Source organism: Ailuropoda melanoleuca, chromosome 5, assembly GCF_002007445.2.
Source record: "Ailuropoda melanoleuca isolate Jingjing chromosome 5, ASM200744v2, whole genome shotgun sequence".
Classification (NCBI taxonomy): domain Eukaryota; kingdom Metazoa; phylum Chordata; class Mammalia; order Carnivora; family Ursidae; genus Ailuropoda; species Ailuropoda melanoleuca.
The window spans coordinates 91701-106239 of NC_048222.1; the positions used below are offsets into that span (position 1 = coordinate 91701).

At 61.5% G+C, this 14539-nt stretch overlaps 2 protein-coding genes across 2 annotated transcripts in view; one reads left to right on the forward strand and one right to left on the reverse strand.

The window, feature by feature from the left end:
* Positions 1–9698, reverse strand: part of LOC117802260 — a 25748-nt gene extending 16050 nt beyond the window's left edge. Inside the window, exons 1-3 of the transcript XR_004625326.1 lie at positions 9561–9698; positions 2693–7139; positions 2419–2522 (exon numbers count right to left, since the gene is read on the reverse strand). The gene's annotated coding sequence lies outside the window, so the exon portion shown is untranslated. The remainder of the gene's footprint in view (positions 1–2418; positions 2523–2692; positions 7140–9560) is intronic.
* On the forward strand, positions 9561–14209 carry RNF39 (ring finger protein 39). The gene is given in 6 exon segments (XM_034660215.1): positions 9561–10213; positions 11785–11807; positions 12000–12091; positions 13486–13778; positions 13780–13823; positions 13825–14209. Coding segments are annotated over 6 exon segments (1326 nt in total). The 5' UTR covers positions 9561–9580; the 3' UTR covers positions 14066–14209.
* The last annotated feature ends 330 nt before the right edge of the window (positions 14210–14539 follow it).

A 14539-nucleotide genomic window follows, 5' to 3' on the forward strand; every position in this document is an offset into this window, starting at 1 on the left:
CCGCAGACCAGTTTCCCTCCCTCCCCGCTCCTCTCCTCTCCCAGGGCCACCAGCTCCCACTCCCTTCTGCCTCCAGTCCCTTCCACCCCTCAGCAAGCACCACCCCGGGACCAAGTTCAATCAGAGCGTGTTTCCTCCCACTCACCAGCCCTCCGAGCCTCGACCCCAGAGCAGGGCTGGCGTGAAGTTCTTAGAATGGCCAGGCCCAGGCCAGACCCCATTGTCCCCAAGACAGCTCCACGCTCCCCTCAGCCCCGGGCCGGGCAGGACCCCGCCATTCCCGGCACACCGGGGAACCTCAGCCTGCCAGCGGCTCTCCCTGTTCCCTCTGAAGAAACCCTCCCTGTGTGTGTTTCTTTAATATGGATCACAACTCACAGCACACAGTAATTCTGCCCTTGCTTTTCCTTGTACCATGGGTCTTAGAGACTGCCTCGCGTCAGTCCAAGTAGGTCTTCTTCCTTGGTTTTAGCTGCTACGTGAACTACAGTCAATGCCGGCTGTAAAAGCACTTCGCCTGCCCCGGCACGTGGGGACACTCGGGGAACGCTGGTTTGCTCCACTTCCTTCCGATCGCTCCCACATAATCGAGAAACACCCCGGACACGATGGTTGACAGGACCCCCCAGCCCTCACCACAGCTGTGCCACTTCTCGGCAGACGCAGACGACACGTTCCGTGTCCCTGTCTGCCACGCTCTCCCACGCAGCGTGCTTGCTGGCTCTCGCCCCAAAGCCCTGCCATGCACGGGAAATCTTTCCCTTCCTCCAAGACCAGACTTGTCACATCCCACGTGAAAGCTGGCCTCCCCCAGAGCAGAGCTCTCTGCCCTCCGGGCCCCCTCCCTGCCGTCCGCGCGCTCACGTCACCCTCGCGGGCTCGGCCTGTCCTGATACCGTCGTGCTCAGCCCACAGCCTGGCCCGTAAGAACCGCCCCACGCACGTCTGTGGGATAAAACCTTGACTTCCTGAAAATCGACCCTCTCTCCCGCTTCCTGTGTTCCCTACGGAGCAGCTGCCACGGTGGCACGTGAGACCTGGGGCGTGCCCCCCACCTCTCTGAGCCTCAGTTTCTCACTCTGTAAAATGGGATAAAGATACCTACCTCACAGGGATGGAAGACATTAAACTGTACGAAGGAGCTCAAAAAGTGTAACAAGTATCGGGGCGCCTGGGGGGCTCCGGTGGGTGAAGCGTCTGCCTTCCGCTGGGGTCGTGAGCCCGGGGTCCGGGGATGGAGCCCCCAGGTCCGGCTCCCTGCTCAGCCCCGCGGAGTCTGCGTCTGCCTCTGCCCCTCCCCCTGAGCTTCCTCTCTCTCCCCCCAAATAAATAGATAAAAGCTTTTTTAAAAATGTGGCAAGTATTCTTACCCCTCTGCAAATTCATTCTGACACCATCTTGTCCCAAGTCCCTGAACAGCAGTCTCACGGTCCTCCCCCCACCGCGTTCCCTAGCTGCCCCGGGGCGGGGTCCCAGGGTCCCTCCATTGAACGCGGTGGGCCCTGTTCTCCCGTGTCCTCGTCAGTGTCCACTTCTCTGCAGCCCCCCCCATCTCTCAGGGCGGCACAGCAGCCTGGGGGCACGGGTGTGGTCGGGAGCCCCTCCCCAGCCCTGGTTTCGAGGACGCTCGCTCGCTGCCCCCCCCCCCAGCTCAGAGATGGCAGATAGACGGTGCGCAAAGCCACGCTCGCACAGGGAGGGGCTCGGGGAGGCAGCCGCAGAGTTGGGCCAGCTGCCCTCCCAGACACGCGGGCAGGCAGGCAGGACCGGGTGGAGGGCCGTGGGGGTGCCGCCAGGCTCGGGAGGAAGTCAGAGGGAGAGGCTCCCCAACTAATTGTCAGGCCGGTGCCGGCCGGGTGCCAGCAGCATGCCGGCGATGTTTGGGCGACTGGTCACCGGCGGAGAGGGAGGGAGGGAGGGAGGTCTAAGGAGAAGCACGTGGGGCTCCTCGCAGCTCACTTCCAGCCCATTAGGCTTTTCTAGGTCACTCTCTGCTGTGCTTCCCTCACGGGTTCCCTGCTCTGCCCCAGCTTCCTTTCATGGTCCTGCCTCGGTTTCTCTGACTCACAGTCCCTGCCCCCGACTCGCTTCGTGTCTCGGTGGCCCTGAGGGGAACGGGACAGGCCCCTCTCCCCCGTCGCCTCCATCCCCCGAGCCCCTGCTTTGCTGCCACCCCACACACAGCCTGGGTAGGCGGCACACCTTCTGCCTCCCGGAACCCACAGCCCGCCTCTTCCTGCCGCCTGCGCCCCAGCCAGGCACTCAGCTTCCCCCGGCTCCCGGGCCGCCTCCCTCGGCTCTGGGCACCGGGCCTTCACCCTGCCTCGGTCTGGACCACTGCTCGCCAGGCCTTCGACAAACCCTGCTCAGGGATACCTACTGACCAACCCGGGCCTCGCTACCTTCCTTCCTACGTACCTGCCACACATGTCACCTTCCATGTCTCCGTCTCCCCAGTAGAATGTCATCCCCACCAGCTCGGGCGGATTCCTGTCCGTGTCCCCCGCCCCCTTCACAAATACCTGTGGAGCAAATGAATGTACGTGACCTCCTTTGACCGTTAAAGCAGGTCTGTGACATAAGTGTAAGTGTTCCCACTCTATGGTCTCAACCAACACGAGTGGAGTCAAACCTTGGAAACCCCACTGCTTCTGAGCAGGGTGTGGCTCCTTTCCTCCGGGCAGGTCCTTACCTAGTTCAGTCACAAGGGCCAAGGACGGACCGTCAGGTTTCCCGCCTTCTGCTCCTTCCTCCCCTCTCAGCCCTCCCTGGCCCAGGAGGACACGGACGGTCTGCCGGCTCCACGGCCAGACTGCAGGCCAGACTGCAGACCACACACGGCGGGACAGCGGCTTCACACTCCACCCACCGCCCTGGCTGAGCTCCCAGCTCCGCAGGAAGTGCCGCCGGGACAGAGCCAAGGGAGGGTGAGCATAAGAAAGATGCAGACCAGGGGCGCAGGGCGGGGGGTGCCCACAGGAGAGGCGGGCTCTGCTGTCCACGGAGAGGGCGGCCACTGTGTCCGTACCTCCTCTCCTGTGGTCCCATCCCAACAGCCAGAGCTCCTCAAGAGCTTTGCAGGAGCCAGTCCATTCCGTGGGCTAGAACTCACCCTGGACGCCCCCTCCCCCAGGGACCGTGTGGACGATGAACCCTCCCCCAGGGACCATGAGGGCGGTGTCCCCTCCCCCAGGGACCATGTGGATGACGCACCCTCCCCCCAGGGACCATGAGGGCGGCGCCCCCTTTCCCAGGGACCATGTGGGCGGCTTCCATCTACAAAACACACTTGGAGCCAGCCTCTCCTTTCCAGCTCCACCAGCTGCCATGCCTCTCACCTAAACCCCTGCAGCACCTCCTTTCTTCAGGACCACAGACCGCACCCCTTCGGGGGACGCCGCTGGGCTGTGCTGGGCTGTGCGTGACCTGGTCTCACCGGAGTCCTGGCACCCTCCAGCCCCGGCTCACCCTGCACCAGCTTTCTGTAAGTCGGCCCAACTCTTCCTTTCCTCAGAGTCTTTGCAGAGCTGTTCCCTTGGCCTGGAATGCCCTTCCCTCCTCCCTGTGCCCCTCTCCAGGTCTCTTACACGCAGCCTCCTCAACACCTCCATCTGCACCCAGGCCCTGTGCCGGCCTTTGTGGGGTGGCCACATTCAGCAAACGAAACCACAAGACATCTACTTAAATCTGAATCCCAAAGAACGAATCATTTCGCGGCACAAGTAACCCCCACGTGATATCTGGGAGATAGTTATACTCACCGTTCATCTGAAATTCCTGTTTAAGTGCGTGTCCTGTGTTTTATCTGCTGAGCCTAGAGGTGTAGATTGACTCCATTCCCCTTCTGTTTGGAGAGGTTGGGGTAAGGGAACCTCTCCTTCTCGGCTAGGGTCCTCGGTTAGAGGTGTCTGTGTGAGACTCGAGAGGCAGCAGGGAGGCCGAGGGGTCCGTGGGAGTGGGCGGGGTGCACTGGCTCCCACGGACTTGAAGCCAAGCGTCCACTTAGAACCTCATGCCTTCAATCCTACAGGCCTTTCAGTGATGTTCTCACCCAGTTCCTTGTATTCAACCCCTTGCACCTACCACCCCGTGAGTGGTGTCTGCCTCCGGCACTGGGGCCCACCTGATGCAGTTCCCCGCACCTGCCCTGACGCTGGGCCCGTATGCAGATGCCGTGGGACTGGTTAGTGTCTCCTGCGTCTGCGGGCTGTGGCAGCCCCGCTCAGCGTCCTACCTCCGTGTTGGTGAGCCTGGACTGCACCGTGTGCTCCTCCTACCCCTTGTCAGGCGGGGCCTCACTCAGCACCTGCAGGGAGTGCTCAGGGAGCACCTTTTTAACTGAGATAAACGTGGAAGAGACAGGACTCGGCCTACTCCTGCACACTCGGGGACCAGGACCAGGACCAGGAAGGCTGGCCCCGCAGACACCACTCACCCTGGACCAGCTCCGCCACCCCTCAGACCTCAGGTTCCTCCTCTGCAATGTGAGGGTTCACGACAGGGCACCAACGTCCCTCTCAACTCTCACATCCTGCCGACCTGCTGTTCTTCGAACTCGGTGGTGAAAGTGGGACCAGAACCGAGTTAGCTACCTTTGGTATGGCGTCCAGGTTAACAGATCATCAGTCTGGAAGGCTCGTCTCCCTGATGGGAAAGTGGACACGCCAACGTATGCCCATCTGGCCTGTGAGCACGCACAGGATGATGACACTTGCACCAGGGAAGGGGGCGAGGGCTGCGGGGCCGAGCGGGAGCCTGATGGCACACACCGCACCACGGGCAGCCGGCTCGGACCACAGAACCCAGCGCCTGTCCCGCTGGCTGCCTGGGTGGCTCGTACAGAACCACCATCCATGTCGCTCTCAGGCGTGCACGCTTCATCGAGACCTGTTCCCCGGTGCTGGGGGCTCCGCTCAAACACCACCCCCTCGGAGAAGCGTTTCCTGACACCCTGTTACACGCAGTGCACACCTCGTCCGGACCCACTTCACAGTCTTCAAAGCACTTATCACGTCTGTAATTATCTTGTTAATTTATTTGTTTGCTTGCTTATGGTTTGTCTTTCGCAACAGAATCTGATTTGCTAGAGGATAGAGACCGTGGCTGGCTCGGTCACCCCTCGCTCTCTCCTCAGTGCTGGACACACAGGAGGCCCTCAGGAAGTGGGGGTGGCAGGAGCTGACGCGCTGGGCAAACAGGGCTCCTAGAGGGACTGCTGGGGCGGTGGTGAGAAGGAGGACATGCTTCTGGGCAGTTTGCAGGTGGGTAAAGAAGTACCGGTGACACTGATGGGGGGGTGTTGGAAGGACAGAGAGCAAATGAGCATCCGGGATTAGCTGAAGAAGCAGCACCTGAGCAGGGACTGAAGGGAGAGGCAGGAAGGACATTCCCAGGAGGACAGAACAGAGAAAGTCCAGTCTCAGAAGAGAGGAAGCCATGTTTCGGGGAAAAAGCAGAGTTTGGAGGCCGCAAACCTGAATTTCAGCCCCGGCTCTGCCTTGGACACCCCGCGACTCCCAGAGGCCCCTGGTAACAGGGCTGTCAGAGAGCCACACGCGAGGGCGAGAGGGTGAGAGGGCGAGAGGGCGCGTCCCTGTGCCCTGGGTCCCGTCTCTGAGCCTTGGGGTGGTTTGGGGAATCCGGTCGGCTCTGGAGAGGCTGCCCGGGAGCACCTCCTGAGAAGGCCACCTGCTCCAGCAGAGTCGCCAGCTTGGGAAAGCATATTGTAAACAGTCTTTCTAAAGAAAAATGAGTCTTCAGAGAAGCAACCGAGATTGAAGAAAATCTTTGGGAATGGGGCCTAGGGAGTGGGAACCGAGAAAGAATCATGGTCTCCTTAACTTAGGCTTCTTATCCTGAGCGTTCTTTTCCCACGTCCAGTTTTCTCCCCAAAGATGCCTCACCTTTTTTGTTCAGGCTTTTCCATTTCTTTCCCAGTTTATTTACAAGTCACCTCCTCCGGGAAGCCTTCCTGAAATCATTCACACTCGTTCCCCAGTCTGTCAACATAACCCTCAACCCCGTCTTCCCCACTCCGTGTGCAGTGATGACAGATCGCGGGGGACGATGGGTACGCCTGTGTGCATACCACACTCCCTAATTCATCACGTGGGTATGCATCGGCCCCGTCACACTCCCTAAGGGCAAAGACCATGACTGTCCTGTCCTCCAGGCTCCCAAACACCTCTCTGTACCTACCTCTCCCCCAGAAGGCTCCAGAAGACTTGTGGACTCTTTGAAAGGATGGGGATGTCACTGAAATGGAGGACAGACTGACTGCAGAACAGACAAAAACAGAAAGAAGCAGGCAGAGAAGGAGAGAGGCCAGCGATGGGCCGAGGCCCGGCCTCCAGCACGCCCCAGTCTGTGCACGGGTACACACTTCCCACAGCACCCCAGGGAGACACCCTGGAGGCAGCGGCAAGGGTGGGGACAGGCGGTGGGGGGCACCCACACCAGTGTCGTGCCAACGGAGAGGCCGGTCACGGTCACAGTCAGCGGCAAGCCACACCGACACTCACCCCGCCTGCCCAGCTCCCTGGGCACAGAATAAGCCCCAGACAGGGACTATGGGGTCAGAGTTGTTGCGGATGCGGGCGAGGGAGGGAGAAGTCCTGAGAAATAAGAAGTTTCCCAGTGCTTCCCCCGTACCCCATGTCCTAGAACCACTGGTGTGAGCTCACAGGAAGCACGGCACAAAGGCTGAGCGGAAGCCCCCACGCATGCGGGTGGCAGGCAGGCAACAACCAGACCATGAGCCTGAGCCAGACTGAAGGCTGTGTGTAATTGCACACAAGCATCCCCAGCGCCATGCTGGCCTCTGCCAGTGAGGACGACTGCTGGCCGAAAAGGGCAAGAATCCTGTGCACATTGGGAAGGTTCAACAACCGGGTACGTGTTTCCTGGGACCTGGCGTGAGCCTGGCACGTTCCAGGTCCAGGGAGCGCCACACGAAAGCTAGGTCCCTGTTCCCACAAAACTACCTTCTGGTGGAACAGCTCCAAACACAGGGTTAGAGGGTTTCAGGTGGTAAGACAATAAACCTGGGTAAAGAGACAGTGAGCGCCTTTGAGGAAACGTACTGGAGACACGGCGCTGAAAGCCGTCGTCTGTTGAGTGTGTTCCGTCTGCGCTGAGCCCTGAAGGATGGGATGCACACAGTCACTTCCAGCTCTGGAGCAAGAGGGGCCCCAGCAGAAGCAGCAGCAAGTGCAAAGACCTGGCAGCAAGACCAGTCTCCTGTGCTCACGGAACAAAGAACAGGAGGCGAGCCCAGTGAGATGGGAGGGCAGGTCCCCCGGCCCCAGGGCTGAACACTGGGATCACCTGGAAAGCTTCTAGAACTCCTGATGCCTCACCCACTGAGACTGTTTAATTGACCTGAGGCGTGTCCTGGACACGGGGAGTTGAAAAGTTCCCCAGATGATTCTGGCTACCATGCAGCCCAGAACAGGAACCATGGACAAGGCCTCGTGGGCCACAGCAAGGCCCGGGGATGGCTGACAATGAGGGCGTCTGAAGACGCTCGGAGCCCTTCCCCCAGTTCCCCAGGCCCAGAGCCAGAAAGGACCCGATGTCTAGCAGGCCTTGAGGTGGGGACGGAACCAAGAAAATGAAGCAATCCAAAGGAAGAGAAACTAAAGAGAATGGGCAAGAAGGCCAAGAGACGCAGGGAAATCCAGAAAAGGCAACAAAGTGGACGGAGCAAAAGCAAACACTCAGATGGTCCCAAAGATCAGAGACACAGGGAAAAGGGAAAGCTCGCATATTCCTCTGCTGTTTGGTGCTTCCCCATGACCACAAACTTGTGTTTGAACTTTCGAGTCCAAGATGGGTCCCCTGTGCGAGAGTGTCACGGGATCAGCAGGCCTGGGCTCCTCCAGCTCTGGAGACCACTCACTGCCTGTGCTTACGCCCCGCCCCCCCGGCCGTCCTCCAAGCCAGCAGGTGGGCCGAGTCCTTCCCATGTTTCTTGCCCTGCTGTCCTCCCCTTGAAGGTGCTTGTGATTACGCAGGGCCCACTCGGGTAATCTGGAGTAACCTCCCTATTCTAAACTCCACTGACTCCAGCCTGACCTCCACCTGCAAGTGTCGTTCGTCTCTGCCGCGAAAAGTAAAGTGCGCGCAGGTTCCCGGGACCCGGACGTGGACGTCGTCAGGGGACCAGGACTCTGCCCACCACGCACACCAGGTCTGGGTCACGTGTGTCATCTGTTGCTTGGGCAGCTGCTGGGTTTGTGAGCCCTGGGCTGGGAGGTCAGTTCCGGGATAAGCACACACGGGTTTATCTGTGCAGGTCTATCAGGCTGTCCAATCTGAGTGTCTCCCCGGTAAGTATGGAGCAGAGGGGAGGACGAGGACGCCTGAGGGTGCCTGATGGTGACTGTGCTCTATCTTTATTACGTCTATCTCCGGGCTGCTGCCCCGTAAAGACTTACGGCCACTGTGCTGATTAACAATAAAACTAACGACAGACCGTCACTCTGCGTGTTTACCGTGTGTCCATCTGCCCCTGAGAACTGCCGGCTGTCTGTCCCTCGGACGCTCCGTGTGGACCAGAGTACCGGGGCGTACCTGTGACGTTGGCACTGGCACTGCGTGAGTGCTCTGTCTGTAAGCATGCATGCTGCAGGGAGTGTGCACACGGCGGGTGAGCACACCTGTTTGTTCCACAGCGTATGCGATCACAGCTGGGGACATCGGGATATTTACTTGCTCACAGACCTCCAGGGGATCCAGACAGAAAGGCCCAGCGGGCCCGGGGGCAGAGGAACTGGGGAGAGGGGAGAGATGGAGGTGAGGGGAGAGGAAAGCATGAAGAAAGCAGAAGGGAGCTGTGGGATCTGAAATAAAAGAGGCAGAGGGTGGAGTGACAGCAAAGACACAGATCAGATATGGGTCTGGCTCCACTCCTGGTGATTCCCTTGCTGTGGGAGCTTGGCAATGCCAGCTCTCTGTGAGGCTGTGTACCAAGAGATCTGAAATAGATAACCCTTGGGAACGTCCCAAAGAAGAAGAGAAAGGGAGACATGGAAATGAAAACACACACCAGGAAAAATGGAGAAAAAGAACCAGAAAGAGAGACATAGGAAGAGAGTACTAAGAGCAGCTCTGGGAGCCGGCAGAGGCACGTGTGCGGGCGCCGGCTCCCCACCCCTTACCCCGGAGCTGCAGTGTTCTTAAGCCCTTAATAGGGAAGGCAGGAAGATGGAAAGGAGAGAGTCGCAGGAATGACAGCACACACCAACACCCAGGCCTGCAAAGCCACAGGAGCCAGGATCCCTGCTTCCGCCCCCAGCCCCCGGTTGTAGGTGTGCCGGCCACCTGCAGTGACTCACACCCTGGCGATGAGGGCACCCATGCCGAAAGCGAGCCTGGGCACCGTGCCCACCGGCACAGCACAGGCCCAGGGGGACGGGAGATTCGGGTCCTAGAGGCAGAACGGGGGGCTGCCCGCCCCACGGGGTGCTGCCTTGCCCCAGGAACGCCCCCTCCCGACCACCCCCTCGCCTCGGGGACCCAGAAGCCCTTTCCTCCTGCTCTCCTCCCCCAAACCTTACCCGGGAAGCCGGAGAACCAGATGAGGTGTTACGCAAGGCCTGATGTTTACGCGCCGCAGGGGCCTCCTCCTCCCTATAAAGCCGACGCGGCGCGGAGAGCGGCGGAGACCGAGACAGGTAGAGGGGAGAGGGGCCGTCCCAGGAGGGCGTCCGGGGAGCGTCCGAAAGTTCATGCGCCGGGCGGACAGAGGGCCCTCCACTCGGCTAGCAGCAGGCGTGGTCCGCCGAGCGCGCGCTGGGAGGCGGCCGCGAGGGTCGCGGCAGGGTCGGCGCCCAGACGCGCGATCCCCATGGAGGCGCCCGAGCTGGGCCCGGGGCTGCTGGAGCGTCTGGAGCAGCTGGCGACGTGCCCGCTGTGCGGGGGCCCCTTCGAGGACCCGGTGCTGCTGGCGTGCGAGCACAGCTTCTGCCGCGCGTGCCTGGCGCGCTGCTGGGGCGCCCCGCCGGCCCCCGGCGCCCAGGCACCTCCCACCGCCTGCCCCTCCTGCGGCCAGCCGTGCCCCCGCCGCAGCCTGAGGTCCAACGTGCGGCTGGCGGTGGAGGTGCGCATCAGCCGGGGTCTGCGGGAGAAGCTGGCTGAGCCCGGGGCCCGCGCGGGGAGGCGCAGAGGGGGCCGTATCCCCACCATGGGCTGCCTGGATCCGCACGGAGAGGTAAGGCAGGGTCGTGCTTCGCGGATCCACTGCCGCTGGTGGAAGGGGGACTGGGGGTTCCCGGCGCGAGGCCCTTCTGGAAGTTTGGCAAAGAATGGACCTGAGAAAAGCAAAGGACGAAGGGGCGGGGGGCTGACCCCAAGTCCCTGGAATGACGCGATAGGCGCCAGGAAGGACAAGGGGAAGGAGTTGACACTTCACCCAGAGGTCAGGGGCTGGACAGAACGCAGGGCCTCCGGAGCCCCTTGGCCGAGCGCGGGAGCTGCTGGGGATGCGGACGGTCGCGGCTGCGCGCGGGGGAGGGGAGGACCCGGCGGGAGTCCGGGTGGGCGCGGGCGGGCCGAGGGCCTGCCAGGACGGCGGGGGTCAGAACCAGCCTCGGGGAGGGCGAGAACCAGCTGGAGCAGAGGGGCGGGGAAGGAGGGACTGTCGGAGGAGGGCGCGCGGGAGGGAAAGCAGATCCGAACACCCCGGGAGCGTCGAGGGGTCAGCCCGAGCCTCACCGGGCGCTGTTTGTTACTGCTGCCCTCGGCTCCTCCCAGGGCCCCCGGCGGGGGCGGCGACGGGTGGAGGCCGGGTCCACCCGCCGCGGGGACCTCTGGCTCCCGGCCCGCATCCCAGCCCGCACCCCGCCCCTCCTGGCCCCGACCCCTTGGCCATCAACCAGACCCATTCCCTTGCCGGACCCCCAGGCGTCCTGGATTCCTGACTGGCTTCACCCCAGCAGCCTAGCCGGTCTCGGTCTTGCCTCCACACTTTGAAGTCTACACAGACCTAATTAGTCCAGGTGTAATTGGCATAATTAGGCAAATTGCCTTTCCTCTCTTCCCTTCACCACCACGCCGGTCTACTCCAGTCATCCCCAAGGGACAGTGACGGGGGGGGGGGGGGGGCGGGGGGGCCCCNCTCCAGTCATCCCCAAGGGACAGTGAAAAAAAAAAAAAAAAAAAAAAAAAAGGACCCTGGTATTTGGAGGATTTGGAGGGGGCATCCGGTGCTCCTCCTGGTTCCCATGGTACCCTGCAGATCCGTGGGCCCTCCTGGGACACTCCAAAGTCCAGCTGCCTTCTTGGCCGGTGTGACAGACACAAAGCAAAGGGCCCAATAAACGCGCCACCGGGCTTTTATGGCAACAGGGGAAGCAGCTTTGTTAGACGGCTTTTATATGCCAACTCTTAGCCCCGGGGCTCTGGGTGTTTGGTCTGTGTGCTGGAGGGGAGGAGGACAGCCTAGGAAGGTAGACAAGGACAGGGAGCCACTCAGAGACAGAATGAGGCTGGAGGGAGGCAGCAGGGAAAGGTAAGGACTCTGGAAGCTAAGGGGGGGGGGGGGCGGAAAAAGGCCGGGTTGGGGCTGNACAAGGCCTGGATGAGGCTGGGGAAGGGGAAGGGAAGGAGGGCAGTAGGTGATGATGGGCAGGAAGGACAGGCCATGAAACGGGACAAAGAGGCAAGCGAGATCACTCTGAGAGGTGACAGGGAGACCCAGCTACCTGGGGAAGGGGAAAAGGGGGAGGGCTCCTGAGTACAAAGCCCAGGGCTCACACCCATGTTTTCTTCTGCCCATCCCAGGATATAAGGAAGACATGGAGAAGGTGAGTTTCACTTTACCGTCCCTTCCTTTCCGCTACTGGCCACCACAACCATGACCTTCTCCATGGCTCATAGCTTTGCCCCCACTCACGGACAGGTTTCCTGCTCCAGAGGCAGGAGTGGGGTAGGGGTGGGGGTGTCAGAGGGCAGAGGGTGTCTGCTGATTTCCTGACCTTTCTCCCTCATCTGTCCAGGCTTGATGCCCCAAAACCCAAGTCATCTCACTCAGACAATGATCTCCCTGAAGACTATCCAGTGGTCAAAAACATGCTCCACAGGCTGACGGGTAAGGGGACAGAAGGGACCCCACCGAGTGAGAGTCCGTCTCAGGCTTGCTCCCTTCTCTCTCTCAAACATGCTCAAGGCTTTTTTGATGTCTGTATTAGTGTCCTAGGGCCGCTGTAACAGAACACCACTGGCTGAGTGGCTCAAACAACAGAAACGTACTGTCTCAGTTCTGGAGGAAGTTGGTGGCTTGAGGGCCAGTCTGCTCCCTGCCTCTCTCCTGGCGTCCGGGAGCCTCAGGTGTTCCGTGGCCCAAAGATAGCCTTCTCCCTGGGTCTTCTCCACATGGTTTCTCCTGGTACTCATTTGCCTCTGGGTCCAAATTTCCTCTTTTTATAAAGACTCCAGTCATGCTGGACTAGAGCCTGCCGTAATGACCTCATTTTAACTTAATCACCTCTGTAAAGACTCTATTTCCAACAAAGTTCACATTCTGAGGTACTGGAAGCCTGTAACATATCTTTTTTGGGGGAACACAATTTGACCCAGAACGTCTGCCCTCAGTGCCCCATATTCCAGCATCAACCCCTCACAAACAGACCCCTGGTGGCCAGCTGCTTCTGCCACGGGGCATCACTCCTCTCCAGAAGACTTCCGCGTCTCTCTGCAGCTCCTGGGCAGTTCCCTCCCCGCCCACTACCAAAGCTGCCCTCCACCTTCTTGAAACTGCCAGAAGGGCGCCTGGCTGGCTCCGTCCATGGAGCCTGACTCTCGACCTCAGGGTTGTAAGTTCAAGCCCCACGCTGGGTGTAGAGATGACTTAAACATAAAATCTTAAAGAAAAACAAAACAACCTGCCGAAGATGCCCCAACCGCTTGGTCACCCACCATCCCACCCGACCCAGATTGCTTCTAGCACCCAATCCAGAAACCCTTCCTCAAAAGCAAACCATACACACATGGTCCCGTTGGCTATCACCACCACCCCTCTCCTCCTCTGCCCCACCCTCCGGAAGCAACAGGCCAGTCCACTGCCACCTCCCCTCGGGGTCCCAGTGTCTCCTGTCAGTCCTTCTCTTCCGAGCCACCTTCCCCATCCTGCTGACCCAGCTCCACGCCCCGCCCCGCCCCAGATCCAGCAGGTGCACGCAGCAAACCTTACTCGTCCCGGCCCCACACACCAGGCAAGCCCTCCTTTGCCCTCTGCACTGTGCCCCTGCCCGCCCAGGGCCAGCACGGTCCTTGTCCAGATCCAGCTCTACAGAAGCAGCCCAGAGGGACAGGCTGAGTGTTGCCAAGCCCGCCCTTCTCTGGGCCTTCCCGCACTTAGAACTGCGCCGCCTTCGGAGCTGCGGCGAGGCCTCTTTGGTGCCCTCTGCTGCACACCGTCAGTCTCATCCCGCCTCTGACCCGGGAAGCCCCTCAAGCGCTCCTCTCCTGCCTTTCCCTGTGCAGCCGACCTGACCCTGGACCCCGGCACCGCGCACCGCCGCCTGCTTATCTCGGCGGACCGCCGCAGCGTCCGACTGGCCCCTCCAGGGACACCCGCGCCCCCCGACGGCCCCGCGCGCTTCGATCAGCTCCCGGCGGTGCTGGGCGCACAGGGCTTCGGGGCCGGCCGGCACTGTTGGGAGGTGGAGACCGCCGAGGCCGCCTCGGGCCCAGGCTCCTCTGGGGAGGACGAGGACGACGGCGAGGGCCGCTACGCCGTGGGTGCGGCCGGGGAGTCGGTGTGCCGCAAGGGCCGCGGTGGGGTTGTGCCCCGCGGGGGCCGTGTGGGCCGTGGAGGGCCGCAGGCCGCCTCTGGGCACTCACGGCTCCCGAGCCCACCCCGCTGGGCGGCGCCGGGCCCCCGCCGCGCCGCATCCGCGTGGACTTGGACTGGGAACGGGGCCGCGTGGCCTTCTACGACGGCCGCTCGCTGGACCTGCTCTTCGCTTTCCAGGCGCCCGGCTCCCTGGGGGAGCGCGTCTTCCCGCTGCTCTGCACGCGCGACGCCCGCGCCCCGCTCCGCATCGTGCCCGCCGAGGGCTGAGTCCCACCCACACCCGCCGGGAGCCGGCTTCCTCTGCGCGAGGCAGTCCGCACTCATCCCGGGGAGCGTGTCCACCAACCACATGGCCTCACTTTCCACATCCACACCCAAAGCCGAGTCCATGCACGCCCCGCCCTCCGGGACGCAGCTGCACCTTCGGCTACCTCCCGCCCCCTCTCCCCTCCCACCTTACGCTGGTCCAGACCCGAGCGTTAGGAACGGCCTTACTTCCGGCTCGTGCCGCTTCTCGTCGAGGAAGCGCCCAGTCCTGCACAGCTCAAAGGCTCGGGCTTCCCTGCCCTGTCTGATCTACGCTTTCTCTGCAAGAGTCAGGCTTTCTAGGAGACTAGGGTCCCAGGGCCTCTACTCCGTGCTGCTTTCTATGCTCGTAGCCCTTTCCCCTTTGGAACCTTCTACCCACCTAAGGAACCAGTGGCGCTCTCTCTCTCTCCTGGACCTGGGAGTGGCCCAGAC